Source organism: Mugil cephalus, chromosome 11 (genome assembly GCF_022458985.1).
Source record: "Mugil cephalus isolate CIBA_MC_2020 chromosome 11, CIBA_Mcephalus_1.1, whole genome shotgun sequence".
NCBI classification, from domain to species: domain Eukaryota; kingdom Metazoa; phylum Chordata; class Actinopteri; order Mugiliformes; family Mugilidae; genus Mugil; species Mugil cephalus.
The window spans coordinates 13,556,494-13,574,517 of NC_061780.1; the positions used below are offsets into that span (position 1 = coordinate 13,556,494).

At 40.4% G+C, this 18,024-nt stretch overlaps 1 protein-coding gene across 3 annotated transcripts in view; it reads left to right on the top strand.

Annotated features, from left to right (window-relative positions):
• col14a1a (collagen, type XIV, alpha 1a) overlaps positions 1-18,024 on the top strand; it is a 125,872-nt gene that overhangs the window by 105,970 nt on the left and 1,878 nt on the right. For 2 of the 3 annotated variants that reach the window (XM_047599377.1, XM_047599378.1), the window contains 8 exons: positions 389-442; positions 5,134-5,187; positions 5,313-5,384; positions 7,945-7,980; positions 10,368-10,434; positions 10,626-10,817; positions 13,416-13,493; positions 14,294-14,449. In XM_047599377.1, coding sequence (XP_047455333.1) covers positions 389-442; positions 5,134-5,187; positions 5,313-5,384; positions 7,945-7,980; positions 10,368-10,434; positions 10,626-10,817; positions 13,416-13,493; positions 14,294-14,449 — 709 coding nt within the window. Of the gene's footprint in view, positions 1-388; positions 443-5,133; positions 5,188-5,312; positions 5,385-7,944; positions 7,981-10,367; positions 10,435-10,625; positions 10,818-13,415; positions 13,494-14,293; positions 14,450-17,265; positions 17,548-18,024 lie in introns of those variants that run through there. The other variant, XM_047599379.1, reaches the window with a different exon arrangement.

The following is an 18,024-nucleotide window of genomic DNA, read 5'->3' on the forward strand; positions in this document are numbered from 1 at the left end:
TATTAGATTTGAGTGTCTGGCAAAAAGATAGTGTACAAAAGACATGAACAACCAAAACGGCCTCATGTGAAGGACAATGTGCCGCTCCCCACACTGCAAAAAACAGCAAAACATCTGAAATAAAATCTGCCAATGGGTTAAGCTTTTTTTGCTTGACAAAAATTCTTAAAATAAGAACAAAGTTCTTGTCTCTGAACAAAATATAAGGATTTTTTTGCTTTCTTGAAATTCATTTTTGCAGTGCAACTTTGAGTCCTGCTTTTTACTCTTTACTCAGATGTTCCAGAAATAGAAGAAAATCAGAAAAGCAACTAAAGCCTGTAGTGTCCACTGACATCAGTCTGTGCTGTTGCACTTATTTAAACTTGTGTGTTTTTATTTTGTTCAGGGTATTCATGGAGGTCCTGGATCACCTGGTAGAGATGGCCCCCCAGGAGCGAGGGTAAGACACTGGCCTGATATCACCTCTGCTGGTTACTGTGTGTGTGTCCATGGGAATGTACAGGAATGCACGGTCTGAGATGTAGCATATGCAAACAGGAGTGATTAATGTAGGTAGATACAGGCAAAATAAAAGTATTTAATTCAGTTAAGTGGCACGAAAAATATAATCCTGAAAGTGGGCGTTGAGAGACAGGAACCTTATAGATAGATCTGATATACATACATACATATATTAATAGCACACGTCTGCTGTTTTTACTAGGTGATGACTGGAAGATGCTCTAATGTACTGCAGCAGCAACAACACAGGTTTCAGAATCTACAACCTGCAGTCAGAAATTTGCGACCAATTTCCCAGATACAAAATACATACAGCAAAGTGAACGAGATAAGGAATTATATCAGGATAATAAATAAGAATGTGTGTGGCACAAAAACACGATAAAAAGACAACTGTCTGCAGTAAAAAACTGAACCATGCAAAAGCTGCAACAATCGAAAGCATGAAACATTCGTAACGGTGTTATTTAAATGATTAACTGTGATTTCTGATGCTTCTCCAGCTGTGTATAGCATCCAAATGCCCAGCTGTGTTTGTCCGTTACGTTTTATGTCTCTTTATAAATCACATTCACAATAGGAGAGATCCCATTCATGAAGGCTCCGCGCTTCCAGCTGCCTGTAGTAGATGTTGACAGTGGGATCGGGGCTTACAGTACCCATCTGGGCCGTAAATACCAAGACAGAAACACAGCCAGAGGGTAACAAGCAACAAGAGGAGGATTTGTCCAAATATGTAATATGATAACAGAAGAGGGTTGTCCTGGCCCTCCTCCTCCTGGAGAGGTGAAAGACTCTGCACTTAATCCATCTGCTGTCTCTTTGTTGGCTGACACCAGTCCAGACGCTCATCCCCTCAGTGGAAGTTTGTCAGAAGGAGTCGCACATACTTTTCAGGCTTGTCATGTGGTTTCCTTTTAGGACGCTCGTATGTTGGCTGGGCCAGATAGGTTCATGAACTTGTAGAAAGATAGTAATGAATGAATGAAAGGATTTTATTTCGGTTTAAGTAAAAGTATGAATCCCAACCTCTGCTGTAAATTTACATCTGCATTAGTGTTTAAAACATATTGCTGGTGAGCTTTTTATTCCAATTTCATGTGGAATAAGTTACATTCAAGACTTTTTCTAGGGAGTCAGGTGTCCACATCAACATACATGTACACACCTTAGACTGTGTCATTTTAGATATTTTCATGCAGTCCCCAACACTTCTAACGCATTCACCAGAGTCTCTGTCAAACTCAGCCTGTGTGTAGTGTGGTTGTGTGTCTGTCACGGTTTAATAATCATAGGGGAAGCTCTCAGTTACATTTAGTCTTTATCTCTAACTGAACAGTGCAGATGTTTTTTTTTATTTCTTTATTTCTGTCTGCTCCGAGTTTGAACTCAGGACTTCAATAGCATCATCTCTGCTGCACAATACGATACTTGATGTTTTACTATCGTTCCTGCCTTTTCCCGCTGAAAGACAACTGATGTAAAAACTACGCTGATTTACATCAAAGGGAGTGCACATCCTTTATACGAAGCAGTGCAAAAATAAATAAATAAATAAATAAAGCCTCTGCTCAACTACATTTCTATGTACATAGATTTGTAGAATTGCCTTGTATTCTGGTAAGCGCTACTTCAGGAGCGCTCCGAGAACTGACTGCATTTGAGTAAAGGGAAAGATTTACGACTCTTAAATGAAACACAGAGTCAGTTAGGCTTTGTGTTATATTGCAGACATTTACAATTTGTGGATAAATTTGATAAAAGCTCTGTTCTGTGTCTCAGTAAATACCAGGAACCTGAAACTGAACAAACTTATTTAAGGCTTCATTCATTTCATTATTTACACACATTTTCCCTCTAAATCAACCTGCTACTACTTAACCATGTAAACTTCTTAAACTCTTCTGCTTACAGTGTGGGCTAAAGCTGTCCCAGCAGGGAACATCCAGCTCATGTCACCAGTCAATCACAGGCCCAACACACTCACATCCACACCTACTGCTCAATGAGAATCACCTTTTATCCCAACATCAAACGAAAACCATGCAGACTCCGTACACAAATCTGGTTGACAGCTTCCTACAGTGAGGTGACAGTGCTAACCACTGTACATTATATGATAAAAAACAGAGTACTGAATCATTCCTAACACCTAAATGTTTGTCACCAGAAAGCTGATTTAAAGCAATCGTTGCTTTTCTTACACCCAGTGGCGCTTCTCCAGTTTTTCTCTTTTCATTTGTTGAGGTTTATGTTCACACTTCAGCACCGGTATTGAACACAATGCGTTCCTCAAACACACAAAAACAACAAATGACTGTTGGGTGTAATTAAAATAAAACCCAGATTTGAAACACTTCACGTTGCAGGGCTTTCGTATTGCGGTTGATTAAGCCCTCTTCAGAATTTAACTAAATACAGTCATCCTCGCATCGTGGAATTACCAGCCAGCGCCGTATCACGCCCACGTACGCCCCCACAGAATACGCCGCATGTTTTCCCACATAATTACTGAGTGTGGTTGTTTGAAATTACTAATCAGGCGCAGATTTCTGCGGCTATGAATTGGGGAAGACCTCCGCTTTGCTTTGCAGCACTGATTATCGCTGACCTCCTACATTCATGTTTGATCAAGATGCTACAGATCTGCTGGACGTGTTACATTTGTAGACTGTGAGAAAGAAATCTGCCATGCATACATTTGTGTAATGTGTAACGGGAAATACCTCTCATCAGTATTCGTTGCAGAACTGACTCTGATGTCTCTCCATTCATCAGAAGCTGCAACACTTTCTCCTATTACTTTCATTTGACACAAGTCTTGAGAGCAGATTGTGGCTCGGATGAACGGTTATTATGAACAGGAAGCGTCCTTTAAAGACAAATGATCGCTCACAATGCGTATGCTAAGTTTTGAAGCTAATGTGGATTTACATGAGCCAATAGTCGGTGCCATCCAGTGTGCAGAGTAAAGAACAAAGAGAGCGGACGGGTCTTTATTGATCCCAGTGGAACCGCATCAGCATCACTGTAGTTATTTGGACGAGCACACTGTACAAAACTTTTTTGTGAGATATATACAAGCCAAAAACAGTCTGGCTTGGAGTTAAAAAAAAAAAAAGAACACACATCTGGCTCAAAGTGTCCCGCAGCAGCCAGTTAGATCAGATGAAACAACAGTAACTGTCTCCCGGGTACTTTATCTGTTCATATCACAGCGAAATAAATCAAGGAAGCTGTTAATCTTTATTTTGACGTTGGTTCTTATTACAGAACTTTTTCAGGACCAAACTGAGCAGATCCGGGTCCAGGCCCATAAAAGCTGTTCACTCTTGTTAATAGTAGTTACACAGAGGAAACTTGCACACTGGGGCATACAGTGTAAAACTGGAATTAGGTCAGCCGCTCCCAATTTCTCAGACTTTAGGTGTAAAAAGTAAACTGCAGTGATTCATTCTCACAAGTCTAACTAGTGTGACAGATGACAGGAGTGTGAATTTCCTATTTGAACCTCAAATATAAATGTATGTATGTATTTAATGTACGTATGACTCGTAGTTGATACGTATTTCTAAAACAGTCTCATAAAAGAAGAATTTGAATGTTTCTGACACCAGGGTGAGTGCTATCCAGAGTTCACTAAGGGAAAATTTACATTTTTGAGTTCTTCTAGTTTCCCATGCTGTTTAGTTCAGTCTAAGAGATTCAAGTAAAGCGTGTTTGATATTGTGACTGTTGATAGGATGGGGGGTTCCTCCTCCACAGTCCTGTGAGTTGGTTAACGAGGGCGAGTGTTTACTGTGTGACCCCAAACTGACTCTCACTGAGGAGTTTTGTAATGTCAGCTTTCCAGAGAAGCTGATCTGTCTAATGAATGCAGAGTTTGTTGTGAGGTCACAAGCTTGGAATAATCATTTAGAAGATGCAGCTCCTGCAATAAAGTGACTTAAAAACTTAAATTTTTAAGTCACTTTATTGTTTTTCCCCCTGGGAAAGCTAAATTGAGCTCCGTATAAGGAGTGTTCATGGTCGAAATGGCTTCAGCCTCAATGTGTGACCACAAAGTTCAACAGACATCCAAACTGAAATGGGGGGAAAAAAATACAGAAAAAGCTGAACTGTTCTCCAGATTTATCTGGTTCAACAGTTCAGCTTCCAAATTGTGTATTAATAGCACTAAATGTGTTCATAAATACTGTGAACAAAGCCACCAGCGTGTTATTACATACCAGGTTATCATGTGTCGTACGTTTCAGGATTTTTCAGTGGGCTTCAGGTTGCGGTTTCATATTAATGTGTTCCTTTAAAACCGCAGGATTGTGGAGAGGACTTCAGGATGTTTTTAAGCTGCCTCTGAAATACAGATTGTGTAAAACTTAACAGTGAGGACGAATGCACCTGTGTTTTGTAAATGCAAACCAAATGTGAGTGTCGAAAGTTATTAGCGGATTTTCTAGTGTTTCCCTCAACCAGCAGAAGCAGCAGATGCTTAAAAAAAAATCTATCTGTCAGTTTCATCCAGAGGCCTGCACAAAATTCCTCTGGCGAAACAAAGTTCAACCTACAATTACAAAAAAAACCAAAACATTAAACTATATTTAATGTACTGGATGTGTTTCGCTATTTCAGGGTCTGCCAGGTAATATTGGACCACAGGGACGACAGGGACCTCCTGGACCTGTTGTACGTCTATTTTGTTATTATTCTCAACATCATATTGTCTGGAAAATCTCCTAGATTCTTCTTCTAATAGTCACCTTCTTCCTCCAACTGGCTCTTTCTCTTGTTGTTGTCTGACTGTCTCTCAGGGCGCCCCTGGAGCACCAGGAGCTCCAGGATCGGGCGGGCCAGCGGGGCCTCAAGGAGACCAAGGGCTTCCAGTGAGTGAAAATGTTTCCGATTGTTTTGTCGAAATTGATGGGATGCATTTGCTTCAAAACTCGAGGCGCATTTGCTGCGCGGGTCCGGGAAAGTGGGGAATCACATTAACAAACCGACCTTTGCAAGGAACTTTAAATTAGCATTGGGTTTACCGTGATTTTTGATTTTTAACTAGTCCATCACGTTGTCAGTTCTGCAGAGTTTGACGTTACTTATTCAAATTGACACTCACAAGAAATTAGGACTTGAACACTACTCTTTTTTCCCCATCACACCTAATCAAATACCAGTGAGAAGAAAGATTTCACAGCATAGCACATATCTACTGAGATTTAGCACCGTGGTTTAGTTTGGTAAAATGAGCTTATGGTTTGATGATTGTTTTTCTTTTTTCTTTTTTTTTGATCTGTGGCCAAACTTACAGCTTGTTAGTTTTGGGCATAGATCATAATAACAACTAGTCAGGCGTTGATTAATAAAACAAATCCTTTTATAAGGTACATCTTTATAAATTGCCCATAGACACGAAGCTTGATACATTTTCTTCTTAGTGGACTTTTTAAAAGAATAATACAATAATATCATAATATTACAGTTTAGCTTTAATTCCAGAAGTATAGCACGTCTAATGTTGTTCATCGTGTCGGAAGAAAAAGAATTTGCATAAATGACACAAGCACAAACATGGAAATGGAGGCTGGGTCTGAGAAGAAGCTGGGATCCAAACTTTGTGTAACACTAACAGGAATAGATGATTCTGTGATGTCGCTGACAGCTAATCTAGTCTTGGGTCAGCTCTGCAGGCCAGCAGCAAGTTTGGCTCCGAGTGTAGAGCTATAAATCACTTGCTCTGTCCTCGGCTCACACATATACACACACAAACACACACACACACACACACAAAAAAACAAAAAAAACACACGCACAAAAACAGTGAGAGATCACATCTGCCTTTTCTCTGAGACAGAGAAGATGAAACCAGAGGAACGACTGGAGCATGTGCAGCTTACGCATGAACAGAAAAGATCGTCTTATTTCCTGTGGTTTGGTTACTTATTTACATTTCAAGTTTCAAATTTTAACCTCAGAATGAAATTGAATGATTCAGTCTAGGTAATAGAGAATACTTTTCTCGTGAAACAAGTTGCTATGGCGAGTTAAATTTAGCATTTTCCCTCTTTGCGCCACAACTGGTTTAGAAAGGACGCGATGCATCTGGAAATGCTCGGCTCCATCTATGAAGATTTATGAAACTTCACAGTAGAAGCCGAATTAAACATGTTTACATTTTTTGGTTATTGAACGTGATTTTACGGTCCCAGTGAATATGAGAATATACATGCTGGTTCACTGTTTTATAGACTCGCATCTTAGCCAACATTATACGTACAAGTTTACAGCCATTTCCTGTGATGTCCTGAGTTTGCAGCAGTGAGACCATGTGAGTCCAGTCCTGGACCAGATGCTGCTTCTGAATGTGGTTTCCAGTGACTCAACCACCTGAGGGTTTTTTAATTTATCTTGCTTGACTTGGTAGCGAGGAGCCTCACGTTAGCCAGATTTTAAAGAAAAAAACATCTCGTGGCTGTTTTATCAGCGCACATTTGAAGTGCGGTGGAAGAGTAAAGTCATCACAAATGTACTTCGGGTTGTGCAGATGAAATGTAAAACATTCGAGTGAAAAACACTGACTCTGCACTTTGCAAAGAACCTGCATATACGGGGCATGATGGGAAGATAAATTAGATTGAATCATAAAAGAAATCAGATTTATATGAGCTATACTTTTGTCCTTGTTGTGCTTTTTGGCTCCCATGTAGTTTGAATTGGCTTTCCCATGTCGCTCTGATAAGATAGTAGACATTTATGTGCCCGGGAAGACTCAGGAGATCCAGAAAGACGCACAGAAGACGTCTAGGACGGGACTTTTATTGTGAAGACTTGCGCGCCAGCTCAGCGGCTGTGTCAGATACTGGCAAAGGCTTTTCCTATCATCTGCGCGTATAATAAGCACATAATATCCCAGGCCTGCGCACACACACTTTCTGCCCACCAACACACCTCACGCACAAACACAGCCAGTCAGACGGTGGTCAAGGACGTTCCCCCAAGATAAACAATCCTTTATTCAAGAGCTGTAATGGCATCAAAGTAAGATTTATCATATCAGCGCATGGTTCTGTAGCCAGGAAATATTTGTGTTTTATTTGCCCCTGGATTACAATGCGTTGCACTCTGATATGCACAGGGTTGGCAGGTGTTTGAGTGAATGTGTGTACTGTGGCAGATATGCATCTGTGCTTTACAGTGTTGACAATGGCAGAATTGGAGGCCGTGCAAAGCGCAGATGTCGGCCTCTGTTTGCTCCAGCTTTAGGGCTGGTGGGTATGGGTTATCTTTAGGACACAATGAGTCTGGACACACTTTGTAGAATTTTAAATGTACTTCGTTGTACGGGGATTGAAAATGCTAGAAGGAGACAATGAAGGAGAGGGGGAAGCAGAGATGGCGCTTACCTCTTTCGACTCTTTATTCTCCTCCTGTGCTTTTATGTTTCAGGGTTCTGCTGGTACCAAAGGCGATAAGGGAGAAAGAGTAAGTCATTCCATCCTCACTCACTGTCCTACGCTAATAGCACTGCCTCGGCCGTTGTGGAGGATAAATTACCGTACTAATAATTGCAATCAAAAATTGGCTGTTTTGCAGCATTTCTTCAAATCAGAGTTCTTCAGTGTTTTTATTTTCAGACCAGGAACCCGTCAAACTGATGGAGGGATTAAGTAGGGACTCCGTACCTACTACAGGTGTTCTCAATTAAACTCGGTCTAGTGCTAATTATAAATATACATTGTTATTATCATTTCGCATTTAATATTAAGCTACCCCTTTACTAAAATATGCTGGATTCATGTTAATGTGTATTAAAGAAATTTAAATTTTTTAAATGGGAAATTAAAAAAAAATATATAAAAAATGTATAATCAACCAAAGATTTTGCGCTTCTTCTGCAGTTTACTGTCATCACAAGATCAGCTGTTGGTGGCGCCACTTCTACCATCAAATGTCATTAAACCAAAACTTAGTTTTATTTCATACAGTACAATGGAAAACAGTTCCTACATTTATGTAAAATCATTACCTTTACACAAATATTTGGTAGTTTTTATGAAGCTCCTTCACTCTCCAGTTACTCTTTCCCGTTTCCCCTTTTTATGACAAACATTCATTGTATCCCCCTTTCACTTCCCACCACGTCGAATCAAATCGAATCAGCGCTCACGGACCAGATTTGCAGCAGAGCAAGGTCTTTCTGTGCTTTTGCTGACACTGTAGCAAGGCCATCACAGCCGAGGGCTTTTGAGACACGCAACTTTGCCAACTTGAATCGAACCCCGTAATTGCCGTTTCGACTTCATTTTATCAACTGTTGGGAACATTTGTACCTTGCAGCATTTAATTGTGGTCCAAGACTCGGCGCAAAATAACAAATAAATGGCAGAGTTGGCTGCTTAGCGCTGTAGGTTTGAGTGATGTGGTCCGGTTTGCGAATTAAGCTGGTTAAAATTTGATCAGTTTCGTACAATGTGCACCTAGTCTAAAACTCACCCCACAGTCTGAGTGATTTATGCAGTAATAACTTTGCTGAATGGTGGAAAGTCAACATTTACTGAAAAGCTTTCTCCCCTAATATATTATTGCTACAGTAATACACGCCACATCAAATGAATGTATGATGATGATGATTACACCACGGAAGAGGAGGCCGCCAGCTACTGGATTCATTATAAACATTGCTTCAGCAATTTCATTTAATCAGTTGTTCTTTTGAACATTACAATATATAAACTGAACTAAACTGTAGTCATGTCGTAAATCTGACCTGATCTGAGTCTAATGCCAACTGAATAACTCTAAATTAATATCATTTTAATGAGTGGAAGTAAATCCCAGTGATTTAGTATTGCACTTCTGTGAGGCTTCAGGGCCTGTGAAAGAAGGATTGAAAAAATTCATTTTATAATCAAATCAACCGAGGCAGAGACGACCGCACGAGTCCACCAGAGTCCGAGTGACCTAAATTTAGTCATCGGAGGGTTTACGGGAGGCTTTGTGCATGCGGCTGCCAGGTTGTTTGTCTTTGCTGCGACAATCGTTCAGACTATGCATGAGTCCTCCAGGTGGACACGGTGTCTGCAGGGGCTCCACACTGGAGTGTAATTGAGGCTTTAAGCTCCGATTCGGGCCCTAATCCTAAAATGTCATCTGCTACCAATAATGCATATGAGTAGCATCTTAGCATCTGTTGTTGAACGTCATCGAGATTACTCATTTAAAATTTTGGAAAGCTGTCCCAAAGCCACAGAGACAGAGAGCTTGATGCTTAACAGTTTATAGAAGATGAGTAGTACAGACCTGAAACTTAGGTGTAGAAATGAGATTTAATTAGATGCAAAAATGCACTCCCTGTATCATTGTACTAAATCAATACTGGCATTCAGAAACTTACACGATTTTCCAAATCTACTGCACCATATAATAATGTATTCATAATAAAGGCACCGCAGTGAAACCTAAATCATAAGAAAGGGCCTTAACTCTTATAAGGACAGTAACAATTCAGATTTTCTTATTGATTTAAGATATGAACTTTATTAAAAATAAAAGACAATTTAAAATACACACTCAGGATACATAGTGAAAGTCAAACAGTAAGAACCAAATATTTAATGTTAAACTTTGATTTATATTTAATTGTGCAATTGTCTGTGTCATTGTCTTAACTTTGCTGTTGTTTTGAGCCACGATGAATAAAAGTGCAGAATAAAGGTGGAGTACGCTCATTAAGAAACCCACAAAACATCCGCCCAGCAATTTGTCAAACACCCATCTGGACGTTTATGCTCCTGTGGTTGCCCAAATGGAAAAGTGGGATCAGTCTACAGTGTGTAACGTCAAAGACTAAGCGTGTGTTTGTTCTTCAGGGTGATGTTCAGTCTCAGGCTGCTGTGAGAGCTATTGCCCGGCAAGTGTGCGAGCAGCTCATCCAGAGTGAGTAATCAGTGATATTTACGTCAGCGTGAGCACAAACTTCAAAGTTTCTTTGTTTTTTTTTTTTGGAAGAAAAACGTCTCTTCTGACCTTTGCCGCCGTCACGTCTTTGTTCTCTTCTAATTAATTTTAAGACATAAAAAAAAGAAAGCTAATTCTGAATTCGTTTGTCCTCCTCCGCCTCCTCACAGGTCACCTGTCTCGCTATAACTCCATCCTCAACCAGATCCCCGTCCAGTCTGTCCAGTCTGTCCGAACGGTGCCCGGGCCACCTGGAGAGCCGGGTAGGAGAGGCCTTCCTGGTCCTCAGGGAGAGCAAGGTCCACCTGGAAGGCCAGGTTTCCCCGGTACAAACGGCCAGAACGGCCGGCCGGGTGAGAGAGGTGAGACGGCAATATGTTCAAAGACGAGTACATGAGAGGACAATGAAAAATACACTTCACTTGAACACACATCTATATTTGTCTCTAATACTGATCAGACAACCCTTCACTTACTGTTTGAAATATTTTAGATTTTTTATAATAATAGATTATTAATTATTAAAAATTGATTTTTCTATTAGAATTTTACTGTGAAACTAGGATTACGGTTGGAGCAGCGTTTTATGTTTTTATTAGAGGTTGGCATGATCTTAAGGGTTGGGAAAGATGTGGAAGGAATTGCAGAAGGAGGGAGGTCTGTACATATTTTATACATTTTTATTAACTGTCTTAATCGAGGCCACTTGGTAGCGTTGGTCAGGACTGAAAACTAATTCATCAGAGTGCTGTGCTCGTAACAGACCTCATTTCTGCTTTAGCTAGGAGCTGAAAAAACGTTGCTGGCAGTGTAACGTGATTGAAATGCGGTGGAGTTACTTTGTGGTACAGGGAGTAAAACTGAGTAAATCTATTGTTCTTCTACATTTTAACCTGTGCAACTCTGACCAACTTGTAAAAATGTAAAGCTAAATCTATGGAGCACTTTAAGGGGGATGAAGCCTGCTGTCATTATACCAACAAAGGTGTATCAGTACAATGTAAAGCATAATATACACCCACTGGCCACTTAATTAGGTACACCCGTTCAATTGCTTGTTAACACAAATAGCTAATCGTCCAATCACATGGCTGCAGTTCAGTGTGTTTAGGTATGTAGAGGCGATCAAGACAAGTTCTTGAAGTTCAAACCGAGCATCAGAATGGGGAACAAAGAGGATTTAACTCAAATAACTGCTCGTTACAACCAAGGAATGCAGAATACCATCTCTGAACGCACAACACGTCGAAGCTTGAAGAAGATGAGCTACAGCAGCAGAAGACCACTGAGGAATTTTTCCAACACCTTGTTGAAAGTAAGCCACGACCAATTAGGGCAGTTATGAAGGCAGTACCTTTTTACTAGCAAGCTGTACCTAATAAAGTGGCCGGTCAGTGTAATTACCTCATCCAAATTTAACATAACTTCCAGTGCTATAACCCTAAAGTAGAATTAAAGTGTGACAAGGTTTTCAAAATCACAGTCTGTCAAGCTGATGTCCAGTTTGAAAATATCCAAACAAAAGTCAAGAGGGCAAGAAGAGTCAATTTCCACGTCAGCAGTCAAAGGAATCGTTCATCTGGGGTAGAAAGTGTTTCTACCTGCCTGATGACTTACTCTGCTCTGTATCCTGCTCTCTGACTCACCGAGACAAACCAACAGTCGGGGTCAGAGCTCCCACAAGTTTCAGCCGAGCCCAGAAGACAGTCACTCCAATATCCATGAGGTCATTCTCCCGCCACAAGCCCTTAGAGGAGAAACAGCCTTTATGAGACTCCGTCTTCATCACTAAAACATGCAACCCACACGGAAGAGCCACAAAGTGAAGGAGCCTGCGCTCACACAGAGGGATAAGAAAGCTGAGAGCAGGCAGACTTCTGTCAGGAAGTGTCCAGTGTGGTTACGTCGTCCTCAGTGGTTCAAACCTTGGATTCTTCCAGTTGATATTTATGACCTGTACAGACACTACTTCACTGTTTAATGGGCTGCACTGACACCAGATTAGACCCGGTAGTATAAGAGATAGTTAGTGTAAGGTTACCACAAACAGGAATGCGTAGCAGCGTATTTGTCTGCCCTCACACAACGACACAAAGCAAATTTTAGTCTGAGGTTATGTGAAATGTTTTCCTCATTCCTCAGCCTCATTGCGCTTACTTCCTTTTTCACCGATGCAATTGATTAAGACGGTCATAAAAGCAGCGGGACAGAAAATCTGCGCATTTTTATGTGATTCTCTAATATTAAAGAAATATTCCATGAGGTCATTTAAACAGCTGCACCGGGAACAGCAGCAGATTCTGGGTTCAATATACATTTTATTAGACTCATCACCGAGGCTTAATTTACTCAACTGAAAAAAACACTGTAATATGTCGATGTTGAGACCGACAGCGTTACTCATATGTTTTGCTAAAGCGTTGAAGGGCTGGTCCTGCAGAGAATAAAATTTTTCGATGACTGAGTGCATTGTGGATTAATACGGATGCATCATTTCACAAAGACTGTTCTAGTGCTGAAGGTAATGGAGGTAAAGTGGTATTAGGTTCCTTCCTGAAGGATAATTAATGGAGTAGACAAGAAAAACAGTGAAACGCTGCACATCTGGTTTAATATTTAAGATTTTTCTTCAGATAATTTAACATCTACAGGAGCACAAACAGCTATTTAAGTGAAGGTTTGACATTAAACTAATAGGACTTAATCTTTCAATATGTACATAAGTATTATTTTTTTTAATGGAATATTTTAATCTGAAAAAAAAGCACCAGAGAAAAAATACAGGATTTCTCTCTAAAATGTAGAGGACTAGAAGTTTGTGTCACATTTGAGTCCCTCAAAACTACACGTCAGTACAAGGCGGTGAAAGTACTTGAGATGTGTGGGAACTAAAAAAGGGCAAACTCGAGATGGGATTTTCATGTACGTGTGACTTTCTTTTCAAATGTGTGCGTTCACAGGTCTGCCAGGAGAGAAGGGAGAAAGGGGGAGTCAAGGTGTTGGGACTCAGGGGCCTCGAGGACCACCCGGAGGTCCAGGTGAGACACAAACACACTCAAGGTCCTGAGGGCGCTTGATGAGTGTAACTAAATGAATCTTTCTCCAGCGTGAAAGCTCACAGACGGCCTGTAGCTGCTCTGCAATGTTATAATTCAGCATTACTCTGTGGCTGAATGTTTGTTTTTGGTGTTTTCAGTTGTTGTTTTTTTTTTTTTTTTGTGCTTTCCTCCGGAGAAATTGAAACACAAATATTGAAACACAAGGAACGAAATCACAGGGACTTAATTCCTTTCTTGGTTTTGCTTCACTCTCTGCAGAGAAAAAGACAAGCAGACTCCTTGGCCCATGAATATACTTCTGTGTATTGATTTCCTTGTAGCCTGTGTGGAATTTGAGGTTTGCGTTATGAAAATATGTCAGTGCTGGGACTTTCTGTTTACTGTGATCGATACTCTCAGAGCGAGCTGGCAAAACTCCCTGCGAACTTTCCTATGACCAGATAACTGTAAGAAAAAAACTCCTGTATGAAAGAGGAAGTCTTTTCTGAAACATATGGGGGACATAATTTTAGCTCTTGGCAAATGAAGCTATAAGTATTGATTTCATCCTTCTGCTGACGGAGGAAGACGGAGCTTCTGAAAACAGAAGTTTCTGGCTAAATTTGAGCAAAGAGCTGTTGTTTCTGCTGCTACACTCCCTTTCATCTGCCGGGTCCAGAAATGAAATGAGAAGAAAACATTCGCTGACCCTTAAATTTATTTTTGGACTCGCAGAGAAAAAAGGAGATCGAACAGGTGACGGTGCAGCCGCTTTACACAAACTTGTCCCCGTCCTTCAGGTTTGCCAGGTGAAGGACGGACAGGCAGCCAGGGCCCACCCGGTCGGCCCGGTAACCCGGGGACTGCAGGGAGGCAGGGGAATCCGGGCAGCACAGGACCACCTGGTCCACCAGGATACTGTGACCAGAACTCCTGTATGGGATACAACGTCGGAGGTAAACCCCGTTCTACTGTAGCTCTTAACCATCTCATCATTATAAATGTAATAAGCAGGTCACAAACACTTAATTAACACTCTACTGTAACGACTATAATGTGTAAATATAAAGACATTACTCTTATATATACTTGCCACCACATTATAGTGTAATATAAACCATTTATTAAATGTTTACGCTGCTTATAAATGCGAAAAGTACAATTAAGTGCTGGTATATTGTAAATTAATGAGAAAACGAGGAGAGAAGCAAGAGATTAATCTGATTCATTTGAGAAAGCAAAACAAAAGTACCAAAATATAAAGACGTTTTTTTTCTCTCTTTAGTGTTTTAATTCTCACACAAAAAAATGAATGTGAGACATTGTTATATAGATTGATTTTTCAGCTCCTGACAGAAGGCGTTTGGCATCGGTGCCGCGGACAAACACAGAGTCACTTTCATACACAGTAGGTCGAGGTCTGGCACCCGAAACAGAAATAACATTTTCACTGGAATATTCTCCTGAACATATTCAAAACACCAAAATACCCAGACTTTACGAAAACATTTATTTAGACCTTATCGTGTCCCGGTTTGTCCTTTTGAACGTGAGTCACAGTTTAATTTAGTTACTTTACAGTTTTCCCCCTCAGAGCAGCCGACGACTAAACAATCAATTCCAGCATTTGGTTATTTGTTTTATTTTTATGTCTGACAGTTCATCGTCATAAACAACCCAGTCCTGCCCAGTCTTTCCATCTTATAAACCGTCTTCTACGAGTGGCTGATGTGTTGTGACTGGCTCTCACACAGTTATTGTTCTTGTAAAGTTCTCAGAGTAATCCGCCTTTTATAGTTGTTCCACTGTGAAGTTTATACATTCATGTCCACACTGATGGATTAAGAAGTTAACAGGCCAGAGCTATTCGTCTGTAATGAGATCTAATAAAATATACGGTTACACACATATTCAGACACACACACACACACACACACAGAGAGGACGTCTTTGAGTATTCACACTGATGAGGACTTTGCAGGGTCCACTGTCTTGGACCATATCAGCCCTGATGTTACACATCTGACATCCTCTGACAAGTCGTCCTCATGATATATCATCTGTTAAATGTGTCTGATGGATGAGACATTGCTTCATCCATCAAACTAGATTTATTTTATAGTAATGGATTCCAGCCTGAGTGTTTTTTTTCTTTCTGTCCTTCATATTTTATGAGTATGTCTGTTTTCCCAACCATAGCTTCTCTGACCACTTCAAAAGAAAATTGCAGTTACAGAAACACAATACGTGTGCTACATATTGTGCTTCCTTTTAAATGTTGCCTTTAACGGTCACGTTAGTTGTACTTCTCTTACTTGCCCCAAACCACCTCATTCCAGTAGAATTAACCATTACAAACCAGACAGTAACAGGTTAAGTACATGCAATTTCTAAAATGTTACATATTAGTAAACGTGTAATTTACTGCTTGTATTCTTAGAGGGAGGATAAAGACCATTCCCTCTGTTTCTGGGAGAGACTCCACAGACTAAACTAGTCTGAATTTAACAACTGTACGGAAGTGTCACGTATGATCAGGCTAAATAGTGATTTAATGGTTTAGACGTTATTTTTCAAAGCGATATGTTTTGATACGCATTCCTCTTTTTACCTGGTGTTTTTATCATGTGTGTCTGATAAATGTAAGGTCACACACCAAGCTTCTGCTTAGCTCAGCTCTGCTTAGCTTAGCTTAGCTTAGCTTAGCTTAGCTTACCTTAGCCACGCAGCTCTGTCTGAAGGTGACAAAGGTCCAGTAAACAAACATCCACCACATAGTAAATATATCTGTTCACATTCGACATTAAAACACAGAACCAGATGTGATTCCAGATCGTGATCACAGTTTAAACACCAACATCATTTGAGTTTTGGTTTGTCGCGCGTCCAGTGGATCAAAACTAAACACAACATTGTCAGGGAACATGGTCGACCAGAGCACTGAGACGTGTCCTCGGTGTGTTTACACCTGTTCTGACAGCTGCCTACTTGTGATCATATCTCCCAGGACGCGTCTGAAGATCTGATCTGATTCAAAGAAGATGGCTCTTAGCCAACAAGTAGTCAGGCACATTGTTCCCCATTGATGTGTTATTCTCCAGTAAACAAAATATAGCTCACTAGCTCCAGTCTTTATGCTAAGCTAATTACTTGCACGATAATTAATATTACATTATAATTAATATATTAAATTGTTTTAAGGGTAATATTTATACGTCTGTTTTATCTTTATTATTACTGTTGGATTTATTCTTATATTCTAATGTATTTTCCTGAATTCAGACTTGAATGTAGTTGCACATGCTAACGATCACCTTTGAATGACTGTTTGTTAACGTGGTGAAATGTTTCAGTCTCAGTGTGTAACTACAAGTCCTCCGGTTTACTTACATGGCATGTCTTCTTCGTCCCTAAACTGTTTTCTGTGTTGGAAATCTTTATTTGTACTTTCTGAAGGACGGAAAGAGAAATAGAGATCTCACACAATTTCCAATTTTCCAAACACTTGACATGATTGTCTTCATATTTATTTAAGCTAAATTCATTTTAGCATTACTCTGTGTGTGTTCTTCTTCTAAAAAAGAGAAAAGCAGATTTCAGCACTAATTTTTTTTTCTACCTCCAAAAACCACATCCCAGCAGCTGGGGAAGTTGTGTCAGTGCGGTTTGAGGGGTTTAACTCTTTGGTGTTGCTGGGTCCTACTCCTGATACGAGGTAACATCTTCTCTCTCCCTCCCTTCCATGTCTCCCCCTCCTCTTTCTGAACTGAAGTTCAACAGGACTATCGGAATGATTACTGATGAGAGCCCTCCGACCATCTTCCTCTCCTCCTTCTCCTCCTCCTCCTCCTCCTCCTGTGCTCACATCCTTCTGTGCCCTGTTAAAAAAAAAGACTAGAAACTGAGGAATGTGATAAATCCAGTCATTTCCTTAAGGATGCCATTCACGGGACGGATAAATACTCCTGACGCTCTTTAAACCACAATCCCTGCAGCAGCACATTTTGAATTTTTGTTCTCTGGACACCCTTTTTTTTTTTTTTTTTTTTTTTTTTTCCAAAATTCCACCATTTTTGCAGGAAATTACTTAAAAGCAAAGTCTATTTCTTAGTGGGAGTAGGTGACTTTAAGAAACCTGCCCTCGTTTAAGTTAAATGCACGTTTCGAGAAACATTATTCTCGCCAGATTTCAGTCTTTATCCACTTAATGCCTGCATTTATTCGGCTGGTTCAGAGAATATGAATGAATTAACTTTACTCCTCACAGTATAAGACTAAAAACCCCTCAACACTGAAGCAACGATGGCGGCCGCTGATGGCGCCACCGTCTGCCAACAGACACCCATGCCCACGACGCTTTGCCGCAGCCGCTTTCCTTCAGCCCTCGTCAAAGCTAATCTCATCTTTCCAAACCAGATGAATAAGCTCAATAGTGATGGATTGCTTCGATGGCGATAGGCTGCATTCATTGCTGAACAACCGTATACGTATGCGTGCATATCTAACATTTTGTAAGAAAGCTGGAAAATCT